Source organism: Acanthopagrus latus, chromosome 13, assembly GCF_904848185.1.
Source record: "Acanthopagrus latus isolate v.2019 chromosome 13, fAcaLat1.1, whole genome shotgun sequence".
In the NCBI taxonomy this organism is placed as follows: Eukaryota; Metazoa; Chordata; class Actinopteri; order Spariformes; family Sparidae; genus Acanthopagrus; species Acanthopagrus latus.
Genome location: NC_051051.1, coordinates 11,550,233 through 11,574,302, shown reverse-complemented (window position 1 = coordinate 11,574,302; position 24,070 = coordinate 11,550,233). Strand labels below are relative to the sequence as shown.

At 42.5% G+C, this 24,070-nt stretch overlaps 3 protein-coding genes across 3 annotated transcripts; 1 reads left to right on the top strand and 2 right to left on the bottom strand.

The window, feature by feature from the left end:
• Window positions 1-2,249: 2,249 nt before the first annotated feature.
• Window positions 2,250-5,484, top strand: LOC119031377 (regulatory factor X-associated protein). Its single transcript, XM_037119807.1, has 3 exons — window positions 2,250-2,991; window positions 3,261-3,371; window positions 4,656-5,484. The coding sequence occupies exons 1-3, from the start codon at window positions 2,563-2,565 to the stop codon at window positions 4,758-4,760; spliced, it is 645 nt and encodes a 214-aa protein (XP_036975702.1). The 5' UTR covers window positions 2,250-2,562; the 3' UTR covers window positions 4,761-5,484.
• A 59-nt stretch (window positions 5,485-5,543) lies between these two features.
• smad9 (SMAD family member 9) lies at window positions 5,544-14,071 on the bottom strand. The gene is made up of 8 exons (XM_037119806.1): window positions 13,877-14,071; window positions 11,680-12,200; window positions 9,780-9,995; window positions 9,342-9,599; window positions 9,113-9,223; window positions 8,033-8,254; window positions 6,282-6,538; window positions 5,544-6,096 (listed from the first exon to the last, which is right to left on the bottom strand). Exons 2-8 carry the CDS (start codon window positions 11,873-11,875, stop codon window positions 5,953-5,955), a joined length of 1,404 nt encoding a protein of 467 aa, XP_036975701.1. The 5' UTR covers window positions 11,876-12,200; window positions 13,877-14,071; the 3' UTR covers window positions 5,544-5,952.
• A 3,500-nt stretch (window positions 14,072-17,571) lies between these two features.
• On the bottom strand, window positions 17,572-23,128 carry alg5 (ALG5 dolichyl-phosphate beta-glucosyltransferase). The gene is made up of 10 exons (XM_037120686.1): window positions 22,798-23,128; window positions 21,858-22,026; window positions 21,551-21,597; window positions 21,293-21,361; window positions 21,092-21,184; window positions 20,901-21,014; window positions 20,742-20,801; window positions 20,495-20,646; window positions 19,063-19,148; window positions 17,572-18,816 (listed from the first exon to the last, which is right to left on the bottom strand). The coding sequence occupies exons 1-10, from the start codon at window positions 22,858-22,860 to the stop codon at window positions 18,701-18,703; spliced, it is 969 nt and encodes a 322-aa protein (XP_036976581.1). The 5' UTR covers window positions 22,861-23,128; the 3' UTR covers window positions 17,572-18,700.
• Window positions 23,129-24,070: the final 942 nt, after the last annotated feature.

Sequence of the window (24,070 nt, the reverse complement as noted above, 5' to 3'; positions counted from 1 at the left end):
GGTGCTGTTGTGAACTGTTATCTGTTAGGGTGGCTCTCCACTAGAGGGGCACTCGATGTTCTCATGAATTCCCACAACAGTTGTGGCCAGAGGCGTGGGATCCAAAATGTCGAAATTCGGCGTACACGTGGTGTGGTGGACTAAAGTGAGCTTCAGAGTTTGGCTGTGCAGTTTGATTACAGCATCACCACAGTTACATAAGAAAACTGTTAGATCATAAGATAAGCAGTGAGAAAGTTAGAATTATGATGGACGGGTTTAAAACAGATAAGTAAAATGTGCCTTCCCCTTGTGCCCTATTCCCCTTTCGAGGGAAAGTATGCAAGTTTAATGAAGAAAAAGAATATAAGGAACTGAGTGTGTCACACCTTTATGCCTGTTGCAGAGCAAATACCAGCTCCAGACAGCTGTCTCTGCAATCTCCCTATGATCTCTCCCCAGCCATGTTCCCAGAACCTTGACACTTTATTGCTATTCTTACCCACAGGAACACTATACCAAGTGGGGACGAACATTTTCTGGTGACACTTTGGGATCTGCAAAGTATCTCTTCTTCCACAAGAGCTGTCCATCTTTCTTTCAGCTCTCTCAGATGTTGCACTTTCGGAAAATCATACTGTCATTTTAGTGTCCTTTCAGCAGAGGCCGCTGTTAGTTCGATGAGCCGGAAGAACAAGCAAGCCATTTGACCACGTCCTTAACCGCCAGTTGGTATTGACTATTGGTTAATAGTAGGAATAATTAAACCTCATCAATATCATGTAATACAATATGATACAAGAAGGGATGCAAGGTATAGATGTTTTCAGCACTGCAGCAGATTAACATCATTAGCCCCAAAACGGCCTTCTTCTTCTTCTTCTTCTTCTTCCCTGTTTTTACTGATGGATTGCAAAAATGTGTGGCAACAGGCACTTGTCAATCAAAGCAAAATGGCTTCATATTATTAGCGCCATTTATCAACTATGGTTTATACCAAATGTATGCTGATATAACAGATACAATTCCAAATATTGGACCGATATTTATTGTGCATCGCTAATTGCAATATAATATAATATAATATAATATAATATAATATAATAGTATTTTTACAGTAAAAGTAAAGCTATCAAAAATGTTACTTCAGTAAAAAAAAAAAAAGTATCTGTGCCAAAAGTAATTCTATGGCAAAACTTGTACTTAAATAGCAAATGTACAGTTAAAAGTAAATTATACATATATTTCTATGAATTCATGTATTACGTTCGGGATGTTTTTTTTTAATGATCAGTGCTTGCTTTTAGTCGATCGCAAATGAATGAATGAATGAGTAAAAATTACAATATTTAATTGAATGATAAAATCTAATTTAATCTGATCTGTTTTATTGGCTAAGTATGTGTACACAAACAAGGAATTTGGCCCAATATAATATCATATAATGTAATGGATTGGAATATAATATAATATAATATAATATAATATAATATAATATAATATAATATAATATAATATAATATAATATAATATAATATAATTTGATATTTTGGCCACTAGGGGTCGTTCTAACACATGGAACACATGGCGAAGAAGAACAGCACGACGGCTTAAGTTGACATCTAGTTCACAGATTCTTATTCGAATTTTCCAGTCCACCTTAAAAGTGGCAAACCGCCTTTAGATGGCGCTTTTCAGTCGTGTTCACGCCGGTTCACGGACTTAAAGTAGAAAATATGTTGACGATGACATGACAATGAATAATACAGAGAAACGGTCTATAATTGGTTTGCAATCCTAAATGTTGTCCCTGCTCATAATAAATTGATTTTCAGTCTCAATTCTGTTCCTCCCTACCTGCTCAGTGTTTTAAAGCAAGTCTCGTGAAACCAATACTCTAATATACTTGTATTTGTTTTTACTGTAGCATTTACCTCCAATTCATCTGAAAACCTTTTTGTGAAAATGCAGAAAAGAAGGAAAAAAGAAAAAGAGCCAATTTTCAATTTCAATGCGTTTTTGAGGCAGATAAGACCAGTTCCAGCTCAAAAACCACTGTACTGACATAGTCAAACCTGGGCCACATTATTCCAGAGTGGCGAAATACTCTTTAAAATACTATAACAAATAACAAAAAAATGCTAGAGCTAAAATTATCCAATTATGGGCCGTTTAATTGCGTTAATCATTCTCATTTCATATTCCACATACTACTTCCAGTCCATGAACCGACTGGGACATGACTGAACAGCGCCACCTACAGGGGGTGTGACACTTTTAAGGTGGACCGGGAAGTTCCAAACAAGAAGCTGTGAATCGGATGTCAACTTCAGCAGTGGTGCGAAAGGCGAGCAGCGTCAGGCTACAGCAGACCCATGCAAGTATCATTGTAGCCGGCGGAAAAATCCTTAGATTTATATCCCACTTCTTGGCATTCACTAAAAGACAGTAACTGGGCGAATGTCAGCTAGTAGCCGTGTTGGCTAACTGAGCTCGCTGACGTGAGCTGACAGCGAAAGGGGATGCTTGCTAGCTAGCTAGCTGACGTTAGCCTCACTAGCTTATCGCTGCTACACCCCAACCATGAGCGAAGATGACAACTCGGTATCGGCGAGCAAAGACAAAGACTCGACCCTGCTGCTCACTAAAGACGGACAAAGGTACTACGTGAGTAAGAGCGGGGTGGTTGACAGTAGGAATGTGACGACGCCGCACGAACCGGACCACAACGCCTCCTCGTACGACGCGGACGACCCGGACGAGGAGAGCGACGTCCTGGACACCTCGGATCCCAGAGACGGCGCCGCCAGCCCGGAGGAGCTCAACGACGAGGAGGCGTCGGAGGGCGACAACGCTCCCAAGCAGTGCACCTATGAGGGGTGCACGGAGACCTCGACGCAGGTGGCCAAGCAGAGGAAGCCCTGGATGTGCAAGAAGCACCGCAACAAGATGTACAAGGACAAGTACAAGAAGAAGAAGAGCGACCAGGCCATGTCCAGTGGCAAACTCGATGTAAGATTAACCTTCATGGTGGCTTTCATACTCAGAGGTATTCATCTGATCCAGTCGTGATGTGTCCTCAGCCCTTCTACAGCCCCTGTCTACGTGCAGATGACTGGGTAGAAAGGAATTCGGAGGGGTGTAACAAGGGGCTGAACTTACTGGCTAATGTGGCTCCCTGCCCGTTATTTCTCCAGACTTCACTGAACCACAAAACAAACACAACTCCCCTCCAGTTAATTGCTTGTTTATGCCTTTTTCTCTGTGTGTGTGTAAATCAGGAAAATTCAGAGGAGAGGCCAGTGTCTGTGAACAAACAGCGTCTGGGTGCCATGGGGGACCGGCCGGCCAGACCCTCGCTGATAGAGCAGGTCCTGAACCAGAAAAGACTGGTGAGTTATGATGCAAACTACAGGTATTATTTGGTGGTGAAGTAGAAGAAAACACAGCACAAATCATCCTCTTCTAAAGCAGAAGGAAGGTGTCATTATGTCTCCGGATCACACTTGGGGGCCAAACCATGGTGACAGCTGGTGTTGGGAGATGAGAGTCAGTGGGAGATGATGGAGAAACATCCTCCTTCAACCCAACACATCTACGTCGTTTGACTTCTGATGAAGTAAAACCTCCAGCAAATGACAGACTGCACCTCAGACGGAGGTGAACCACAGACAGATGAAGGTTAACCACTGATTTTATTTTTTCTTTTTCTCACAATGCTAGGAAAGGCTCCTGTTCTTGCTATAATTGCAGTCTCATCAGTGGAAATCAGTTAGACCTGCCTCGTTTGATCACAGTATTATCATTTGAGGGGTGGAAATCAGTGGTTAACCTCCTCTCTGAAGTGTGTTCTTTATTTTTCTGGAGGCCTTTTTTTTTCATCAGAAGTCATACGATGTAGAAATGTTGGGATTTAGTGTGTTTCTCAGTTCGATCTCCTGTTGTCTTTGATACAGCCGGCACCACAGTCTGGTCCCGAAGGAAGATTCAGTGAAGTAGTGACCCTCGCTTCTTTTTTAGGTTCCTCAAGCTGTGTCAGAAAAATATCCCTGACTTTAAAAGATACTGTGTCACCATTCTCCAAATCCACTATTCCATTTGGACTATTGATTTTAGGCTGTTAGACTATAAAATCTGGATCTTTGAAGATATACATGCCATCACTTTTAAGCCCTGGCTGTCACTTACATTGGGTATTTCACAACAACAGCTTGGATATATCCTGAAGGCCTTCGGTAGACTTAAGCAAGTTCAAATAATATTTTCCAAAAGCAAAGATTCCAGAGTTAAACAAAAAATACCTCCCTTCAGAGATTCAACAATAAACGAAGATGGAAGACATTCAGTTAGTTTCGAGTTTGTTTTTCTGAAATCTGTCCAGAGTAACCCCTCTTCCCAAACAATTCAATAAAGGATCTCTGGAAGTGTTAACCGTGCTGTTCAGATCCGCTGGGTTGAATTACTTTCATGCATCTGCAAAGTAACTTTTGTGTTGTGTCCTTCCACTCAGACTGGGAGGCATCAGTTTTTAAATTACAGAGAACTTGCAATTAAAAAAAGCAGAAAAAAGACAAGTAGGCTCTGTGCTATTTCAGTACTCTGAAAATGTGTGTGTGTGTGTGTGTGTGTGTGTGTGTGTGTGTGTGTGTGTGTGTGTGTGTGTGTGTGTCTTTCAGTCCCTGCTGAGGAGTCCAGAGGTGATCAGCTTCCTGCAGCAGCAGCAGCAGCTCCTGGCTGCACAGGGCCGCAGCCAATCACAGCAGCAGTTCCAGGGCTGCTGACGCCCGCTGGTAGATGTGTTTGTGATGAATAAGAGAATCCTGAAGAAAACACTGGTGCTTACTGCGTAAATGGATAGCAACTGCGCACTGTAAACATGAATTTCCCCAGCCAGCCAGACAGAGGGACGGACAGACAGACAAACAGACATGCTGCGGAAAGAATAACCCGGTAATCAAGGGATGTTTTCGAAAGTGCGGTGAGGCTGGTGGACTAAAGAAGGTTGAACTGATCTAAATCCCTCAAGTGTGTGAATTCCTGAAGGAGCAGACTGACTGTGAGATCAAACCATGCCTGGTGCTGTTTAGGAAATCTAATATCCTGAATGGAAGCCAACATTGTTTTCATGTTTAGCATTGTGCCCGACTGATATGGATCTTTTGGAGCCGATACAGACCCCATCCAATAACTGATAATCTTCTTTTTATTTAATGTTTTCTCTTCCTTAACATGTATTGATTCCACATGACAGTTGTGTAATGCATGTCTGCAGCCTCTTCTCAGTCAAGTGGGGCCTCCAGAATTTCTTTTTAACACTTTTTCTATCCCTGTATGAAAATAAATCCGAATGTCAGTTTGGTGGAATGAATATTGGTCATGTTAGCTGGTCGGTTTCGGAAGAAGAAATCATGTACTGTTTTGTTGTTGCTGTGTTTTAAAGTTGGGAAGTGTGCGAATGCCCTGCTGTGAATATGAGAGTAAAATGATAACATTAACACTGAGAAATATCTCAGACTGTGTGTGTATGCGTGTGTTAATACTGAATGCATAAGGAGGAAAACATGTTGACAGTTAAAGACAAAAACCTTTAATTGAACAAGTAGAAAGCAACCAGTACACCAAGTCACACATTACATGGAAATACAGTACATACTACCATAATAACATTTACAACACATAAAACAAGTCTTTTGAGTACCTATAAATATATCCATTTTTTTTCTTGTCTTGGAGTGCAGATTAATGTCCCAAATGAAAATGCAGAGAGCAGATAAAATGCTTTATCTTGGATTATTGAACTACACAAGCTGTAAATTATCCACATACAATTCAGTCTTTCCTTATGTGACACAGCTGTATGCAGTTTGTCTGAGATGTCACGAGACCATAGGACAGAAAACCCTGGACGCAGCAGAATATACAGAATCTACGACTACCTGTGTGAGCGCGCTCACTCTGAAGTGTGTGCTCTTGTTAGGACACCGAAGAAATGGGGTTGTGCGGGGAGCCCATCTGTGTGAGGACCTTGTCCAGCCACTGCAGGGGCCCGTGCAGATGTACCTCGATCCAGCAGGGGGTGCTGGTCACGTCTTGACGGTGGTATTCGGCACCCCAGCCCTGAGGAGAGGAGACATAAATCTCAGCAATTCAGTTAACCATTCTAATTAATGGGTGCTGAACAATCAAGTACGATCCCAGTTTGTGCGAGATCTGACTCAACGGCACGTCGAGGTCAGAATAATAGCAGCTGTGACTGGACATCCAACGGATCTGATGCTTGATTTGAAAAGGCGGCTCGGTACCTTGACGAAGCTCATGCGGATGGTGCACATCTTGGTGAGCTCGTAGACGACCTCGAAGCCGTGGTTGACGGACTGGGCGAGCAGCTGGGCGAACAGCTGGTTGTTGAAGATCTTGAGGCTGCAGCCGCTCGGGATCTTGCACACGGTGGTGGCGTGGAAGCCGTGCTGGAAGTTGCAGTTGCGGCTCTGGACGAAGATGCTGCTGTCGCTCAGGCACTCGGCGTACACCTCGCCGCCCACGTAGTACAGGTGTAAACCTGAGGAAAATCAATGATACAGTCGAGATCAACCGCTACACTGCTGTGTTTCAGGTTGCAAGTCGTATGTAAAAGTTGGGAATCTGATATATTTCTATCATTTCGCTGCTTCCAAATTGATCCAACGACTGAAAAGATGATGGATAGTGTAAATCTGGAGGGAATGTGGGCCAGATCTCGAGGTAAAACAACATATTTGAGATCCCATTAGCATTCTCCCAGTTCCTAGTTAATATTACCATAAATGTGCCCAAGGTGTGTGTTGCTATTTTACAATGAATTTGAATGTTGGCTAGGAAGTAGATAAATGCTAACATAGCTGTTGTAATGGAAACAGATGATCCAATATGTTTTTTTCTGCACATATGGCCCAAATTTCCATGGTGATCCATCAGGAAGCAGCAACATGATAACAATTTGTCAGATTACCAACATATATATAACGACTTTATTTTGTAAGTGGCAGGCCCCCACAGAATTTTTTTCAGTGAAAACATAAAATCTGTTGTGGATACTGTTGAGACAAGTGACTACACATTACAATCATGCCTTAATTGATAGACAAATTTGACTTTCCTTTAAAACAAGAAAGAAAAAAAACCAAACAAAACTAACCAACATTCATTAAGAAAAACGTGCACTGTTTCATACATTTAAAAAAATGTCAATGTTTATGTGGCTATTACAGCCAGTACAGTACTTTTAATGCCGACATTCTAAAATTGCAACATGACCACCGCGGTGGTGCAAAAAGCTTGAAATGTCACAACATGTCAAAAGAGCATAAAAACAGCTCTTTGTAAGCCAAGAAGACAAGTATCGCAAACATATCATCAAAAATATACATGTACAGTTGGCTCATTGTATGCGAACAAAGGCCGCGTTCTTCTTGTTCATCTGCCAGAGGGAAACATTTACGCTTGTTAATTAAGAATGTCTGAGCAGCGTCTGTGAATTGGGGACCGAGTTCCCTCAAACCCTCGAACGCATCCTCACTGTACACGGCTTACTGTCACCCAGCAGCACTTGATGTCAGTCCAACAAAGACAGTCTGTCTAGTGTCCTCGTACCATGAGAAAGTATATTTGGCCCGTCAGGTTTCACACACTGCTCGTCTTGAAGTGAGCACTTTCTTCCAAAGCTTTACAAGGTCTTGCTCCTAATTATCTCTGATTCACCGACCCGCTATTAGTCACAGATGGAGCCCTGCTGTTTCCTCCCTGATTGGCCTTTTTGCGATACACAGATGTCTTTATTCTGATTTATTTGATCTCTTTCATTTTATCGTCTTTACTTCCTCCACGCTCGTGTCCTTTGGCCATTCTCATTTTATCGATCAGTCTGACTTGCCTTGCTTTATGTCCTTCTGTAAATCACTTTGTGACATTAATAAGATGAGCGATATATAAATAAGGTTTATTATTATCATTATTATTATTACATAGACATATGCACATGCACACGTTGGGCATTGCCGCTCTCAACCCTACATACCTTTGCCTATGTGCCTGCGCGTGTGCTCGATGGTGGAGTTGCGGTTGACGTTGGACAGCAGGCCGAGGCAGAAGCGGTTCTTGTTGTTGGATGGGTCCGTGAAGCCGTCCACCAGGACGCTGCGGGACGACGCGTGGAAAGTCTCCCCGACCCGGTTGTTGAGCTCGTAGTAGGCCACCGAACACCAGTACTCCGGTTCCTCGTAACACACGGGCCGTAAATCTAAACGACAGACACGTGAGTCGAGTTATTTTGTGTGACACCCAAGCAAGTCCAGAGTCATTTTCACTTGGGGCGAGTCACGGGTTGTGTTTGACTTCGTAAGGAGAAAGGACAAGGTATTAGTACAACACACGCGACGCAAGCCCTTAATAAGTCTCAAGGCATTTATACAAGTCGTGTCGTTAGTGAAGGCAAGTCAAGTCCCTTCGATCTTTTGCGATCTTCGAAGCTGCTTTCGATCTTTATAAAGATAAAACACAAGACATCAGTGTCTGTCTACTAATGATTTTATTTGCCAAATTATGTAAACCAGTTAAAAATGTACCCGTTTGTGGCTATTTAACAACTGGCCCAACAAAGTTAACCCATACTGAGGCTACTTAAAGGCCAAAATATATTAATATCAATTTGTATGGAATTTTTTTTCTATATTTTTTTAAAATAAAAACTGACTTCTCAGAACAGTATAATGCAGTTTTTTTCATGTGTATGATAGGAAAGTTTTGTTTTTTTGTCAGTTAATACAATTTAAATTGGAAAAACTAAAACGACAAAACTAAATAAAAAAACTAAACCAAAAACATAAAATGAACACAGACAAGTCATTTGTGTCTTTGTGTCTCCAGTCCAGGTTGGGTTTTAAGTCATTTATTTTTCTTGCCAAATCAAGTTGAACGTGACTTGAGATGACTCTAGACCAAGTAACAGATCCTGGATTAAATATTCTACCGTATTGTATTTATTTTGATACTTAAGTATTACCAGATACATTAAGGAAAAGATACCTTTGTACAAACAGTATAATAAGCACTAATGTTCAAGTGCACTTACTGAGTATTTCTGATTTGTTCAACTTACCTCTGTGTGGAGCTGAGAGTGTGAGTTTGAGGGTTTCTGTGGAGTTGCTGGGCTTCACGTCCTCTGGAGGGCTGCTCTCCATCATGCTGTACGGAGGTGGGGGAGTCTCGGCTGGATAAAGCGGATGAAAGGGGGAAAAACGATTTGAGCTTCTGTGACTCTGACGCTTAAAGACGGGCAGCAACTGCACATATGAACGGTATCGACCGGGCCGAATCTGATCCCTTACCTGTGATGTGATACGGACTGCCGGGCTCCGCGGAGCTGTTTGGGGAGCTGGGGTAACTCTGTGAGGTGGGAGACTGGGCGAGGGAGGAGGAAGGGGAGGAGGAGAAGGTGGAGCAGGGCAGCGGAGGGAAGGAGTCTGGGTAGGTGGCGTTCTGGGGCATCAGGGGCTCGTTGTGCAGGGAGGCGTTGCGGAACTTTGCCAGGAGGCTGTGCTGAGGGTTGAACTCGCTGTGACGCGGGACCAGCACCGGCGGCAGCACTGGGCGGGAAGAGAAAGGATGGAAGATGCTGTTGTAAAAAGATCAAATTACTGCTTTTGGCACACGAACGCTGTATTCGATCACTGTCACAGAGCCCTGCAAAAACTTCACTGTCATGACGTTAGAATTCTACAACAAGATTAGTTTTTGTAACAGCACATTGAGAAGACGCGGTGTACCTGGAGTCTCCACGCGCCTGTAGTGGTACGGGTTGACGCAGATGTCCTTCTGCTTGGAGCCGAAGGGGAACTCGCAGCACTCCAGGGCCTTCAGCTCGTGGTGGGACTGCAGGTCGGGCCAGCGCCACACCCTGCAGTAGATGACATGGGGCAGACCCTTCCTGTGGGACACCTGCAGCCTCCCGTCCAGAGACCGCGGAATCGTCACGCACTTGCCTGTAGGATTTTAATAAAACAGCAGGAACAGTGTTCATACTACTGTCGTCCGAAGCCATAATCGGACTGATAGATACTCGTTACCAAGGCGGTTGGACATAAATCAGCACTTGTCTTCGCATGAAAAGTATCTCTACTACAATTACGGCCTCCCTCTCCTGCACTTTTAAAAAGGGAAGTCTGCAGAACGTAAGAACATGCGGTGGCCGCCAAGTGCAAATCACAAAACAAAGTAACAAGTAGGAAAACGTGACAGCAAACAACAAGACACGGCAGCAACAGTAACCACCAGCGTGTCCATCCAATCCAATTGCTTTTTATTGTGTCTTTATGTCTTATTTTTTCCCAGAGCCGCTCAATCTACTGGTAGTTGAGGTTTTTCTTGGCTGTGTGCAAGAAGTCACTGACAAACAGCATCTGTTACATCAAACTTTCGACCTCACAGGCAGTAATGGAATGTAACTGAGTACAACTTATAAGTGCTTGTTATTAACATGAGTATCTCCATGTTCTAATATTCAAATGCTCTTCTACTTTATATTTCAATACTATAATATTTCGGAGGCAAACGCTGTATTTTTTTTTACACCGCTACATTTGGCTCACGTGGTCACTTTGTCTTTTAGGATTTATTTCTGTGTTTCTGTTTTCTTTTGTTTACTAAAACTTGACTTCACTCTGCCTTAGTAAACAGTATTTAAAACCATGTTAAAATATGTTTCATTTAGTTTTGCTTGTACGTTTGACTCCCTGTGCAAGCGTGGGTTTTCACCGGGTACTCCGGCTTCCTCCCACAGTCCAAAAACATACTGAGGTTAATTGATCATTCTAAATTGTCCGTAGGTGTGAATGAGAGTGTGGTTGTTCGTCTCTATGTGTAGCCCTGCGATAGACTGGCGACCTGTCCAGGGTGTCCCCTGCCTTCGCCCTAAGTCAGCTGGGATAGGCTCCAGCCCCCCCGCGACCCTGCAGAGGATTAAGCGGCGTACATATAATGTGTACAGATGATGGATGGATGGATGGATGGATGTACGTTTGATACTTACAAACATTTAATAACCCTAACCCTATTTAATTTCTACCAAAGTGTTTTTGTGACATGATATCTTTACCTTTACAGCCATAAATCATCCTCTTTATCACGAGAGTTGACCTCTGACCCCCATAATAAAGCAGTACGCTGAACCCCTCATCCTATATTGTGTCATGAGTCAACCAAAGACTGATTCCCCCCCAGTTGTGGGCCCATGGTAACAGTGTCAGGTTTTCAAAAGAACCAAGCAAATAATTATACATCAAATGCATTTTAGTCAGAAACATTTCATCATTGTGTTGCTTTTTTCTAACCTGATATCAGCACAACAGTTGATATATGCACATTGTCCCCTCAAATGTGGATATGAAACACTTATGTAACGGATGAAAGATATTTTACATAATTAAATGCCTGTAAATCACCCAAGCACTGTTTTTTTTGCACTGTGATCTTTTAAAAAACAAAACAGTTTTCAGATCAGCTAATATCAACATAAACGCCACTACCGATATATCTGTAATAGGCCAATATCGAGCGTTGATATCGGTAAGGCCCCCCCGACCCCCCAAGGTGTATCTAGTGACCCCCCTGGATGAGTTTGGACCCACTAGATTACACAACCACTGTGTTTGATGCCGTGATACTCACTGGGCTGCCCAGGACAGCTGAGGGCTCTCTCCAGCTCCTCCATCGCCCCTTTCTTCTTCTTCAGTTTCTTCACCAGAGAGTCCACGGCCTTTTCCGCCCACTTCTCCTCCTCGTCCCCTTGTTTCCAGCCGAGCAGGCGCTTCACCGCCGGGCTGGTGAAGGAGAACAGGGACGTGATGGAGGCAGAGGAGTTCATTATGAGATGGGTAAATGGGCGGCGAGATGAGCTGATGGGCGCTGTAAAAAGGGGGATTCAGAGCTCCCCCGAGGACAGCAAATCACAAGAAAAGCCAGGACAGAGGTAAGGATAAAAAGAGGTAGTGTGATGAGTCTGTGTAAACAGTTTTGTGTGTGTGTTCCGCTGTCGCTTCCGAGCAGCTCCGGTGGAGGAGTTGAGCTCCCGCCAGAGCAGCGCAAACACCTAAATCCTGTCTGTGTGCTGGCACAGAAGGGATCCGGCAGCCTCCTGCAGGGAAGGTTATTCCTCACTCAGTCACAGATCCAGGTCGAGTTTCAATCATCTGGCAAGAGAAGTGAGAGACAGTATTAGGCGCTAATTTAACTGAAACAGATGCCTGGTGGGGAGGAAAAAGTTCAGAAAGAGCTCAGGGTTTAATGGTGGAGTGGCATTCAACCACAGTCACTGCGGTGCTGTGGTGATAAGCTGGTGTGGAGTGAAAAAAAAAATACAAATCCACTCTCACATTAAGCAATTTGGGCATTAGAGGTGGAATTCTATGATAATGAGGCAGTATCAGCAGGAGGACACTGATACAGAGACCCAAAACCGATCTCTCCCCACAAGCCCCGAACAAGGTTATTATTCTACTGTGGGGAGAAAATCAAGCATGCACCCAGAGTGTTTTTTCAGAAAAAGAGCCGGGGCGAAGATGGCCAAAGCTCATTTCTAGATTCACCAACAATGAGGAATGTCCTTTCTGGCCTCTGATTCTATGATCATGCCACTGACGCCCAGGAGCCATACTGTCTGGCCAGAACACATCACAGGACAGGAGGGGAGGGAGGGAGGGAGGGAGGCAGACAGACAGAGGCAGAAAGAAAGAAAGAAAGAGAGAAAGAGAGAGAGAGCGAGGCAGCTCTCCTTGTTTTTGTGTTTGTCTCTTTCTGTCCATCCAGAAACTATTTAGACTATTCCACTATATTTTTAGGCAGCGTGCCTGTTCCAAATCACACAGCATGGAGTCCAGCAGCCTCTTTCTGACAAATCACTCAAGCGGATCCTCTGCCATTCAAACAGTGCGGTATGATCTGTCACTCAAAATGAAGTTTATTATGATGATCTAATGTTTTTTTTGTTGTTTTTTTTTTAATCTCGGCAGCAGAAGCAAGAGTATCACGTCTGACCCATGTGGTAGACAAGATGTGTCCAAGATCTCATCACTCTGAACAGAACTCCATAAGAGTTTCTTGTTAAATTAAAAAAATAAAAATAAATCAAATAAAAATACATGCAGGTTACAAGCAGCAGGGTGAATCAGCGTAACCACACCGTGTCCCATGCCGACAGCGGTTTTCCAGACAGCTGAGGGTTTACAATGACAGCAGAAAAAAAAAAAGCGCAACAAGCTCGATGCGGCATCAGTCTGCTGCTTTTATGGAGCCCGCATGGCGTCACTCAGTCTGCAGGCTCAGATAGGCTAATTACCTAATGCTTTATCACCAGGACACCCCTTCCCAAAAAAAAAAAAAGTAAACACGCCAGCTTCCCTTTCACTACCGACTGCAGGACGAGGGGCCGCGGTGTCGCTACGGGTTCCTGGATCTGCTCTAACAGCGCACCTTTTTCAAAAAGGTGCGGTGTGACATCAGAAGCGTCAAAAACATCATTATCATAGTCTGACAGCGTGTCAGTGCCAAGTTAGAAGTTCAACGTCAGTGAAGTGCACGGAGTGAATAAAAGAGAACTGCAGGGAGTGGGGCTGTTGAATATTCTTACATTTAGGCTCAGGGAATATATTGATCACTGATCAATACTCAGCTTTAACATTAAATGAGTCGAAACTCCAGGACATAATGATAATAAAGCAGTGATTCATCCGCAGGAAGTGGCCAGTCAACACATCATTACCAGTATTTATCAGCAGTTATCTTAAATATTTAAATCCACAAAAACAGAAGACATAAACAACGCCAATGTCACTTTCTGTAAATAAACACGACCTGTTTGTGTTCTCACCTCTGTTGTGACGACAAGTGCGCCGCAGACCCGTCCTGTGCGCGTGGAGGCTTCCCCTGTCTGTAGAAGTTGAGGCCAGCACACAGCGAGGCAGCGAAGGTGTGTTTGTGTGTCAGTGTGTGTGTGTCTGTGTGTGTGTGGATTGTGTCTGAGCGTGTGTTGACATTGAAGCGTCAAGTCAGCTTCGGCAGGAACCAGCATCCCGTTGCACGTTTCAAAATAACACCAGTGTTGGCGACGCACGCCTTGCGATATTAAGAAGTCTTGTCATAAGTTGTTGCCATTAATTAAACGTTTGGTATGATATCAAATATTGAGCAAATATAGAAGACTAAAAGGAAAACTAGATAGGTTTTTCGACTTTTGTGGACCAATTTAATTAGTGTTATAATTGATGGACACATTTAGCTTTATGAATAAGCGCAAGATTTAATAAAAAAAAACCAAACTTTTAGAATAACTATCATTAGAATAACTAGAGTAACAATATAATAAACACACCACTACTTTTTATAATTGATATATTTCACTACTGAAAATGAGTTTGGGATGTTGGGATAAGGGTACATATATGAACAAGCATTGGCGTGCAATTAAAGTCAAATGAAAGGGACAAAAAATATTGACAAATCACGAAATAAAAATCCAGATATGTCACAGAACAAACAACCAGTTGAAAAAGTAAAACATCCCGATACTCATTTAGAGTAATCTGTATTCTTACATTATATATCTACAGAGTAACATTTTATAGATAAAGTATTCCTACATTTATTGTCAAATGTATTTATTTTGTTGCATCTAATAATAATGTAATTATTGAGTCACTTATATATTTATTTTTCAAACGTTCAGCTCAGTTTCAAACGTATTAAATCCCTGCTTTTATTGTGAAGGAGCGGCCGCGGTGTGATCCGGCTGTGTCTCGGCAGTGAGCGGCCATCTTGACGCAGGTCTGCAGCGCCCGGAGCCTCCGTTCCTCCAGCAGCCCCAGCCGACTGAGCGCCACACAGCCTCGGCGGCGTCAGCCTGGCTGGAACCGCAGCGCCTGCCTGTAAGATCCCTCCGCCTTCCCCCCGCCTGGAACTTTTCCCAGGATTTTCAGATCCAGGCCCCGCAGCAGCAGCAGCAGCAGCATGCGAGTACGCGCGTGGGCGTGCGTGCATGCACGCGTCCCACCTGAGCCGCTGATGCCCGGTCTCCCTCCGTCCTCGCGCGATAGCGGTGGCAGGGCTGGCCCTAACCAATGGAGAGCAGGGAGACAAAAAGTTCCAAAAAGGACAACAGGTGTGACTGACATGACATCCCTACAGGACAGCTGTCCTCACACTGGCTTCTTCATGTGTTTTTAATCAAAACTGACCTGAAATTGTATAAAAATATTAACAAGTGCACTGATGATGGCGGTGACATTTAATGAGTTGTCCTTTGTCTTCACACCTTTCTTTTTTTGTTTGCCAATGGCGTGTTGAGGAACTCGGTTTAAATTTCTTCTAAATCAATAATTGTTTAGTTTTTTTATACTCGTGTGTGAAGTTATACAGCAGTTCCAAGCAGGATATAGTCAAAGCTGCCATTAAGTAACTCTTCGGCTTTTATAACTTCATTGTGAACGTGCGCACACACGCGCACGCACATCGCACCTGTAGCCTAAAACAAACATGCCAGTAAAAATAGATGTGAGGCGGCGGAGGACCGCTGACGTCCTCCACCACGAACTCAAGCGAATCGTTTTCTTAAATCACGTTTTGTGGCTTTTCCCCTCCTCCGTGGATCGAAGCGCATTCATTATCTATTGTTGGGGTGGTGGTGGTGATCTTTTTCATTGCGGATGGACACGATCCTTCATTGGGAGTGCCGTGCCTGGTCCAGTTAATGACGCAAGCCCGGCTGGCGACAGTGAGTCTACAAGTTTGACATTTTCAGTTTACAGCAACTGCTGCGGAACGTAACAATACTCCAGACACGAAGTGAAACCACCGGGGAGGAGGGGGGGGATTCGTGTCGAAAACATCATGATTCCCCCCCACCCCACCCTCCTCCTCCACCCTGAACATCCACCAGGTGTATCATCACAACGCACCACTAATAGGCGTTTTCTCTATTAAGGGCCACTGATTTCCAAACCCTGGTCTGGGGACCCCTAGGAAGCCGGAGAGGGTTTATTGAGCACAAGAGCACATTCAAATTATGACTGATATTAATTATTTCTTCACCTGTAAAGAAATACGTGAATAAATAAACACGGGGAGTCATGTGTAGCAATAAATAAAAGGGCTTCCTCGTGTAAATCTCTTGCTTTGTCACCTTGTCACCGCAGTCCCTGAAACCTGAGAGGAGCAGCCACGTTATGATTCACTGGCTCTCTGTGTCTTGTCTGGCAGCAGACAGACAGGCAGGCAGGCAGGCAGGCAGGCAGGGCGATGCACAAACAGGATGCGCTCCCCGGGGCTCCGGGAGGCCTCAGAGACATCCGCATCAGCACGAACCCCCCCCCAGACCTCAGGCTTGCATAACAAAACAGCACCACCAAGAACTTCGTTTGCGCAGACCGCAAACATGCTCATTCCAAGAAGATGTCCACGTGAGGTTGCAAACGGACGAGTCCGGGGATGACTAATGTAATGCGGGGGGGGGGGGGAGGTTACTGCTCACTTTCATGTCAAGGAAAGGGCGATGTCACGATAATAACGTAGCCCGCGATGTCATACAGCGGATCCCCCAACCACCCTCCATACGAGGGGACTTCCTGATCTTCCTGTATGCTGCAGATTTCTAATAAGAATATTTGATACCCAGTTTAGTTCTCTCTGACAGAGACCCTGGTCCCCAATTTAGGACTAAGATGATTCATCCTGTGTTAAGGAGGGAGCAACAAAATACAAAGAACTTGGAGAAAGATGACACTGAGCAGGGTGAGGCTTTGTGTGAAGACACAGGAAGGCCGACTGACAGAAGATCATGAGTTTCAGATGCTATAAAAATGTCAAACAGCACAAACCTCTTGGGATTACACTCGTCCCTGATGCAATTTTATGAGCTGCGTGAGAAATCGATGATTCAGCCCTGCTTTGTTTTTTAAAACAAGCAACATTGCAAGAAACTGCGTTAAATTAAAGATTCGGTTTCTCTCTCTCTCTCTAACTGGTTAAGAAGTCTCCAGTGAATACACAGGAAATCATTCCAGTTTCAGCTCTTCTCCTCATGCTCATTGTCATGTTACGATTGATTATGAAATGTACATAAAAAGCAATAAACTGAATATTCTCCACTCTCTCTCGGTCCGCTGGTAGGAGACTCAGGTCTTTATACAGCCATTTCTGGCTTTTCCAGACATAGGTGGAACACTCGGATCTCAGACAGCCTCAGGGGAGCCAAACAAATGCACACTTAAAAAAAACAACAAAAAAAAAACTTGTTTTCTCAAGCTTTTCCTTGATTTTCTAAGTTTATATTTTGCGGTTTGCACACTTGACCTCATTGTTATGTAACGCTTTTCTATGTCTTCATGAATTTCTTCCTCCTGTTAAGCATTTTGTACCTTCTGCTTTCACAAGTGCCATTTAACGCTTTTGTTAGACTAATCTGATACATTTTTTGATTGATCGGTTGACTGTTTGTTCTATAAAACTATCAGGAAACAGTGAAAATTGGCCATTACAATAAAATAAGGATGAAAGTGGCAACATTAAATGTCTTGTTTTGTCTGACAAAAAAACATTTATTTTTACAAAAAAGGTTTTGAAAAGTTGAATCAACAATATGACCTTTTTGTAGGAAAAAAAAAAGTACAAGTCCTTTGTTATACATTTTGTTGAGTAGTGTGCTTACATGCATGTTTCCATTTAAAAACCAACTTGTTTTGTTTTTCTTGATTTTCTATGGTTACATTTTTGCAATGTGTGCCCTTCACCTAATTGTTTTAAAGTTTTCTCTGTCTTTATCAGTTATCTTCTGCTCTGAAAACCGATATTTAAGTTTGCCGTTGACCTGTTAACTTGTCCACCTGTCCCTTTTTTTTCCCAGATGATTTGTTAGATGGAGAGGGGAACAGTTGGAGAACTCGACTAAACATAACAGGAATAAAACTTGATTACATTACCTTATCCATGAACATTTCCCGTCAGATGTACTTTTATCAGCAGTGGTGGTAAATCAAAAATAACATCAACTCCAACAACATCAACTCATGATCCAGCTCCACTTCTCCACATCAAACTACCCCTTTGTTTTCATCTTTTTGGTCCTTACATTAGTTGGTCATTAAAAATGGTAAAATCATAAATCATTTGCATTTTTTATTTATTTATTTATTTTGGTTCAAGTCATCCAGCCGATCGACCCATGGCCGTTTCCTCCTCAAAAAAAAAAAACAATCCCTCCCTTTTGGAAATCTCACACACCAACATTCACTCTACCGGTCAGAATCATGACACAGATTCTGAGATCCTCCTCATTTCACTACTACGTCTTTCTCGCTTACAGCTGATTGGCTCAAAATAAACACTAAGTAAGTCAGTACACGGATCATTCCTACAGACGTTCTGTAAGCCAAGGCAACAGAAGTGTGCGTGTAACGTTGGCCATCGCAAGCCGAAATCTGAATTCTAAAAAAAAAAAAAACAAGGCAGGACTGTGGAGAACTGTCAACTGTGCCATCACTTCACATCCAGCCACGTCTGGATCGGAGAAGGATGTGAGATACTGAACTCTGTTGTTGATTACAGTGAGTGATTCAGACACGGTTGTTTAATCCCACCTCATCCAGAGGTTTGACCGCCCAATCATAGGCCGTCGCTATGATTCCAGGGCTCGTCTGATTGGCTAGTCAGTCTTGTTTGATGACCGCAACCTCCAGGCTCCTGTGAAGTAACGCAGGCGAATGAAAACCAGGTCTCGTCCCATCTGCAGCCAGCTCCAGAACGGGACCAGCTTGGACCCTGGCAGAACAAAGAAAAGGAATAAAATTGGAAAAGAGACAACCCTACAAAGATGAACACCTAGAAACACATACAGTCTGCAATTATTAACCAAATTTCACAGTGAAAGAAAGTATGAAACTTGAAAAATACATAAAAACAGCTGATCACAGACTTGTTACAACATCCAACAGAGATATTTATAGAACTACAGATAAGTGTCACAGTGGTGAGGACACATGTCCACATATTCCATGAAAACCGCACCTTCTATTTCAGTCCAGTTGACCGCCACCTCTGCTATGGGGATTTTAAAACACTGGGCGATATACAGGAGCTCCACATCAAAGGCCCTGTGGGAGGAAACACAAGAGTGCACAACACACGTTCAACAGGTGCATTCAAATTCAGCTTCTTTAAGCCGTTTAAAAAACACACAGCGGTCTAATCACAGTCACAATGGAGCTGAGTTTGGTATCTAAATGTGTCCATGCCATTTCAAACTGTCAAATTTTTTTATCTGATTAGATAGTTCCTCCCCTAAATTAATCATTTCCAGATGTTTTTGGTCCAATTCTTGATTTAAGACAAAATTGATTTTAAGATGTGCCAATTATACTCTCATGTAGCCCTTCTCTCTGTTGTCACAATCTGTCATCTCCGCCCACAGCAATCTGATCTGTCGGCACTTAATAGTCTGAATCAGGAGAGTAACTAGAAACTAAAGTTGTAATTGAATAAGAAGTACAATATAGGGCTCCAAATATAGGATTTTAATTTTTACTGAAAATGTATGTCAGCTCCAAATACTGATTATCGGTTTCCTTGGTTCCTTATAATCACTATCAGCCTTGAAAACCCCCCACATTTGTCAATCCCTGCTAATTTAAATGGAACATTTTATTAATTATTATATTTATTTTAAGTTCTATTGCAAGTTAGCCTTCTTTTGCATCATAAAAAAACATTGTGTACCTTCACTATGTAAGGTTTTTAAGAAATCCCCGTTTCAGTACTGCAACTTGTGTATAATTTGAAACAATAGAGCCCCCCCTCCCTTTTTGTATTAAAGCAGACTTTTTGACTTCTCAAAGCAGGAAAGGCACATGTGTGACCAATAACGTTAACAATGGCTCAATGTCAGTGAATGGGCATGAACTGCAGCCTGCATTCATTTTGTAACGTGATAAAATCCACTCTTCCTGCCATACAGCGATCTCTGTCACACAATCTTACACCCCTGCAGACTCATCTGCGACTCACGCAGGTGTTTCTACTTGCCTGATTGGACCTCTGTTCAGTGCTGTGGAGGCGAGGACTGACTGACGCTGTCCTCCACTATCCTGCTTGTTGCACCGGGACCACTTACCCTGCTGTCATTCTAATTGGTCCGTATGTTGAATCACTGGATTCTAAGTATTCCTCTGCCTTATGTCAACCTGATTTATAGTCCAATTACCTATTAATTGAAAACACCTGTGTGTGGTTTCTTGTAGAAACTTTTTAAAAAATTGATTGTCTGCTGGTTTTTTTAAACTGCCAACTTTATTGGCAGTACGATCACATCACACACGCTTGAAAAATAAGCAGCGAAAATATTTTTTGAAAGATGAGGCGTGTTTCATTGTTAATAACCCTAACCCCAACAGATTCACTCTTTTAACTCAAAAGACGTGAAAAAGCCTTCATCAAGACTTACCATCGCTCTACGTGCAGAGAGGAGAAGGTCTTTAGCGCAGCCTCGCGTGTGAAAAGCTTGAAGCCACACTGCGTGTCCTTGATCCCTCTCACGCAAAAGAACCACACCAGGAAGTGAAAGCCATACATGAGGAATGTGCGAAACATTGATCGCTGTGGCAGAGACATGACAGGGGTTATTTAGTGGTTAGACAGTCATGGTATACGACAGACAAAAAAAAAAAACAAACAAGAAAAACAACAGTTACCTGAGCTACAGACTCTTGCTCCAGGTGAGCTCTGGAACCACAGGAGATCGCCATGTTCTCCTAACAGCACAGACAGGATGTTTTAGGACGTGCCATTCGCTACTGTAACAACCGTTTCTCAATACACGCGTAAAACAGAAAAAGTGAACACCGTCACACCGGTTTAGGGTTGAGGTCATTGAGTCCAGCCTCCACTTTGTCAATATCAGCAAACTTTGTGGCTCCATCGGCATCCGCCATCAGGATGACTCTCCCTCTGGAGCTCATAGTTCCCTTTAAGAAAAAAAAAAATTTAAATCACAAAATATGCTGTGATCAGTCATACCGTAATGTGTTATCTATCATCTCACCATCCGCACAGCTCCTCCTTTCCCTCTGTTCCTCACTAGCGTTAGGACCCGGAATTTGTCTGCACCGTACTTCCTACTGTACCGCATAGCAACCTGGTAGGACATCGCGACAGACCTCTGTTGGTATTTGCTTTGAAATGTTTTGTACGGATAATGGAAAAGTTTGCAAGATTTTAACAGACAAAAATGTAAACAGATCACCTCCGTGGTTTTGTCTTTGCTGCCATCGTCAACCACAATGACCTCATAGGTAAAAGAAGGATGCTGTTTCTGCAGGGAGGAAACATGAGGAACATCATTAGGGACAGGAACTTTTTAAGTTGAATGCTGCCACCTACTGGCCTTTTTAAGAACAACTGACTTAGGCATGAGAGGAACAGAAACATTAAACCCTTTGAATTGGGTCCCTTTTATCAAACTACAACAAAATTCTGACTAAAATCCAATTCGAGCACTTACCTGTCTGTTTTCCAAGTACTCCATTGCTTCATCCAACATCACTGGCACTGTGATGGAACACAGTCATACACACAAATTAGCAATTATAACCTGTGGGATTTAAACCAAACTGGAGGAGTGCTTTTCTTGTCAAGTAATGGTTCCTATTTGTCATGCAGAACAAGCATTACGTCCTTAAAACAAAGACTTGTAATGTCCCCTCAAAACATTCCAAATGCATCTTGCGGATATGCAGTGTGATGCAGTTAAATAGTGATTTCCCAAATGGGTTAACAAATCTTGCGGTATCCCCCCCATTCCGACTCACTTCGGAGCTCCTCGTTGTAAGCCGGGATCACCACGGAGAGCTCCCTGGAGTGAGGGTCGTGCAGGCTGGGGAAGAGCTGCTTCTCTCCTGTGGCGGTGAGGAAGTACTTCTCCTTCTCGTGGCGTGTCAGGTTCACCATCCCGGCAGTGACGTGTGCTATTACGACCACCTGAAAAGAAAGAAACATAAGATTGCCACCCTTGTTACTCTTGCGATCAGTTGCTTTGTACACCATTTATTTTGTATTATAGAACATGTAATGGTTTGTGATACATACTCTGAACTAAAAATGTAGGTTAGAACTTCCACTTTGTCTTTGTTGTTACCGTGATTTGATGCTGGTTTGGAATAACTTATGAACTTTAAGTGTTTTTATTCTGTGTTGTGCTTCAATTTGAAGCCTTACACCTTCTTTTTGTTGGAAGTTTATAACATTTTGTCTGACTACATTTCATTTTTATTCGTTGTCTTTGAATGTCTGAGTATCAAGTTGAATTGAATCAGTGTTTCTGATTCTAAATTGTTGTTGTGATACTGAAACAAATCAGATCAAATGTCTCTTCTTTTTCTTACTAGATCAAAACTGAGCTAGACTTATCTACACTGGAGAATTTGGTTCCCCACCTCTAGGCTGACACCTGCTGCTATTTTAAAACATTTAAGTGATGACTTCCACTGTAATAACAACACATTTTGAGCCCAGAATGATAAGGAAGAAGAGAAATTCTGGGAAAAGTAGAATATAAGTTAGAATCTAAAGAGTTCACGAGCACAAGCATGATGCATTGAAAACAAACCAGGAAAATAAAATCCATATTGCCACTTATCCAGCAGGGGGGTTGATAGAAAACTGGAAATTTGGACAGCTTTTGCTTTACATTAAGGATGTCAAACACTTGCTACAACAAATAACAACAGAGTCCGGGTTATTACTACTTACCACAATGAAACCAAGAGCTGCCAACGCCACCAAACCTTGAACTATTTCACAGAGGAAATCCATTTCCAATGAGTTACCCTGCAGCCACTGACAGACCACCGGTCACAGTGGCTAGCTTACAAAGCTAGCTAGCTCTCTCCTGGCTTTGCTTCCGTGTCTCGTCGTCGGTCCTCAGACTTCCAAGGATAAACAAGAAAATACAAGCTTGTCAGAATGTTTCAAAGGTGCAGGCACCAGACAAGAGCCCCTGTCCATTAACTTCCAATCACAACTGAACACAACTCCGACGCGGAAGTGACAGCCTTCTTCACGACACATCATCAGTTTGAGGTAAGAGAGCACCGAGCGGCGAGGCGACGGGCTGCAGAGCGCACCGCGCCCTCTAGTGGACGGAGGTGGTAACAACCGGAACAACTCAGTGGCCAGTTCATATAAACATTATAAGGGGATGAAAATGATTATTATATATATTTTAAAAAAAGCATAATTAAGTGAGACAACTTGTTACTTTTTGAAGATGATACATATGATATTTTGAACACCAAACTGCAGAACTGCACTGAGCCAGTTTGACATGTCACGGCATGAAAAGCACATGTGCGCACAATTAATAGAACTAATCAAGACAGTCAGATATTTCTCCTAGTCACATATTCATCAGTACAATCTATAACATCACTACACCTGCTCCAAATGGCTATATCCAAATTATTTAGTAGATTACATTTATGTAAAAAATAATCATGCATTTTCACACACATTTTTTTTATTCAGATGGCAAAGCTTGAAATAGCTCTTTGGAATATTGGTCATAAATGTTTTATGTCAGTCAATACACATTTATTATTTTCCAGTGTTCTCTAAGATTCTGCTCAGAAAAAAATACAACAACTCATTTGTATGCAGTATTGTTAACAGTTGTAATACTATATTATTACTATACTAATACTAGTCAAAACGATTACTTTAGAAAAAGTTATAACTTTCTTATTTATTCATTTTGTTTATTTATCAATCTATTTTAATTATAATCATAATATAAAATGTATATAGTAATGTCTGGTGTATTCTTGGTTTTATTTAAGACATTTATGGGTAAAACAAAACATACAGACATTAAACTGACGTACAAAGCCAAAAATAAAAGTGGTATGGAAGAATGCCATCTGAATTAATGATTAATAAAATGAATAAGATTAAGAATTATACATCTCTTTTCTGTAGGTGAATCTTAGTACCACACAACATTTTAAACACGTTTCACATGAATCCA

What these genes read in the sequence shown, in the direction of transcription:
- alg5 (XM_037120686.1), bottom strand. Translation starts at nt 22,860, where the DNA reads ATGGATTTCCTCTGTGAAATAGTTCAAGGTTTGGTGGCGTTGGCAGCT. An exon ending in GCAAAGACAAAACCACGGAG is followed by an intron (nt 21,185 to 21,292) that starts GTGATCTGTTTA and finishes ATGTCCTACCAG; the next exon opens with GTTGCTATGCGGTACAGTAG. An exon ending in AGCAAGAGTCTGTAGCTCAG is followed by an intron (nt 20,647 to 20,741) that starts GTAACTGTTGTT and finishes TCTCTGCCACAG; the next exon opens with CGATCAATGTTTCGCACATT.
- smad9 (XM_037119806.1), bottom strand. Translation starts at nt 11,875, where the DNA reads ATGAACTCCTCTGCCTCCATCACGTCCCTGTTCTCCTTCACCAGCCCG. An exon ending in CAGCTGTCCTGGGCAGCCCA is followed by an intron (nt 9,996 to 11,679) that starts GTGAGTATCACG and finishes AAAATCCTACAG; the next exon opens with GCAAGTGCGTGACGATTCCG. An exon ending in TCCGCATGAGCTTCGTCAAG is followed by an intron (nt 6,097 to 6,281) that starts GTACCGAGCCGC and finishes TCCTCTCCTCAG; the next exon opens with GGCTGGGGTGCCGAATACCA.
- LOC119031377 (XM_037119807.1), top strand. Translation starts at nt 2,563, where the DNA reads ATGAGCGAAGATGACAACTCGGTATCGGCGAGCAAAGACAAAGACTCG. An exon ending in TGTCCAGTGGCAAACTCGAT is followed by an intron (nt 2,992 to 3,260) that starts GTAAGATTAACC and finishes TGTGTAAATCAG; the next exon opens with GAAAATTCAGAGGAGAGGCC. An exon ending in TCCTGAACCAGAAAAGACTG is followed by an intron (nt 3,372 to 4,655) that starts GTGAGTTATGAT and finishes TGTGTCTTTCAG; the next exon opens with TCCCTGCTGAGGAGTCCAGA.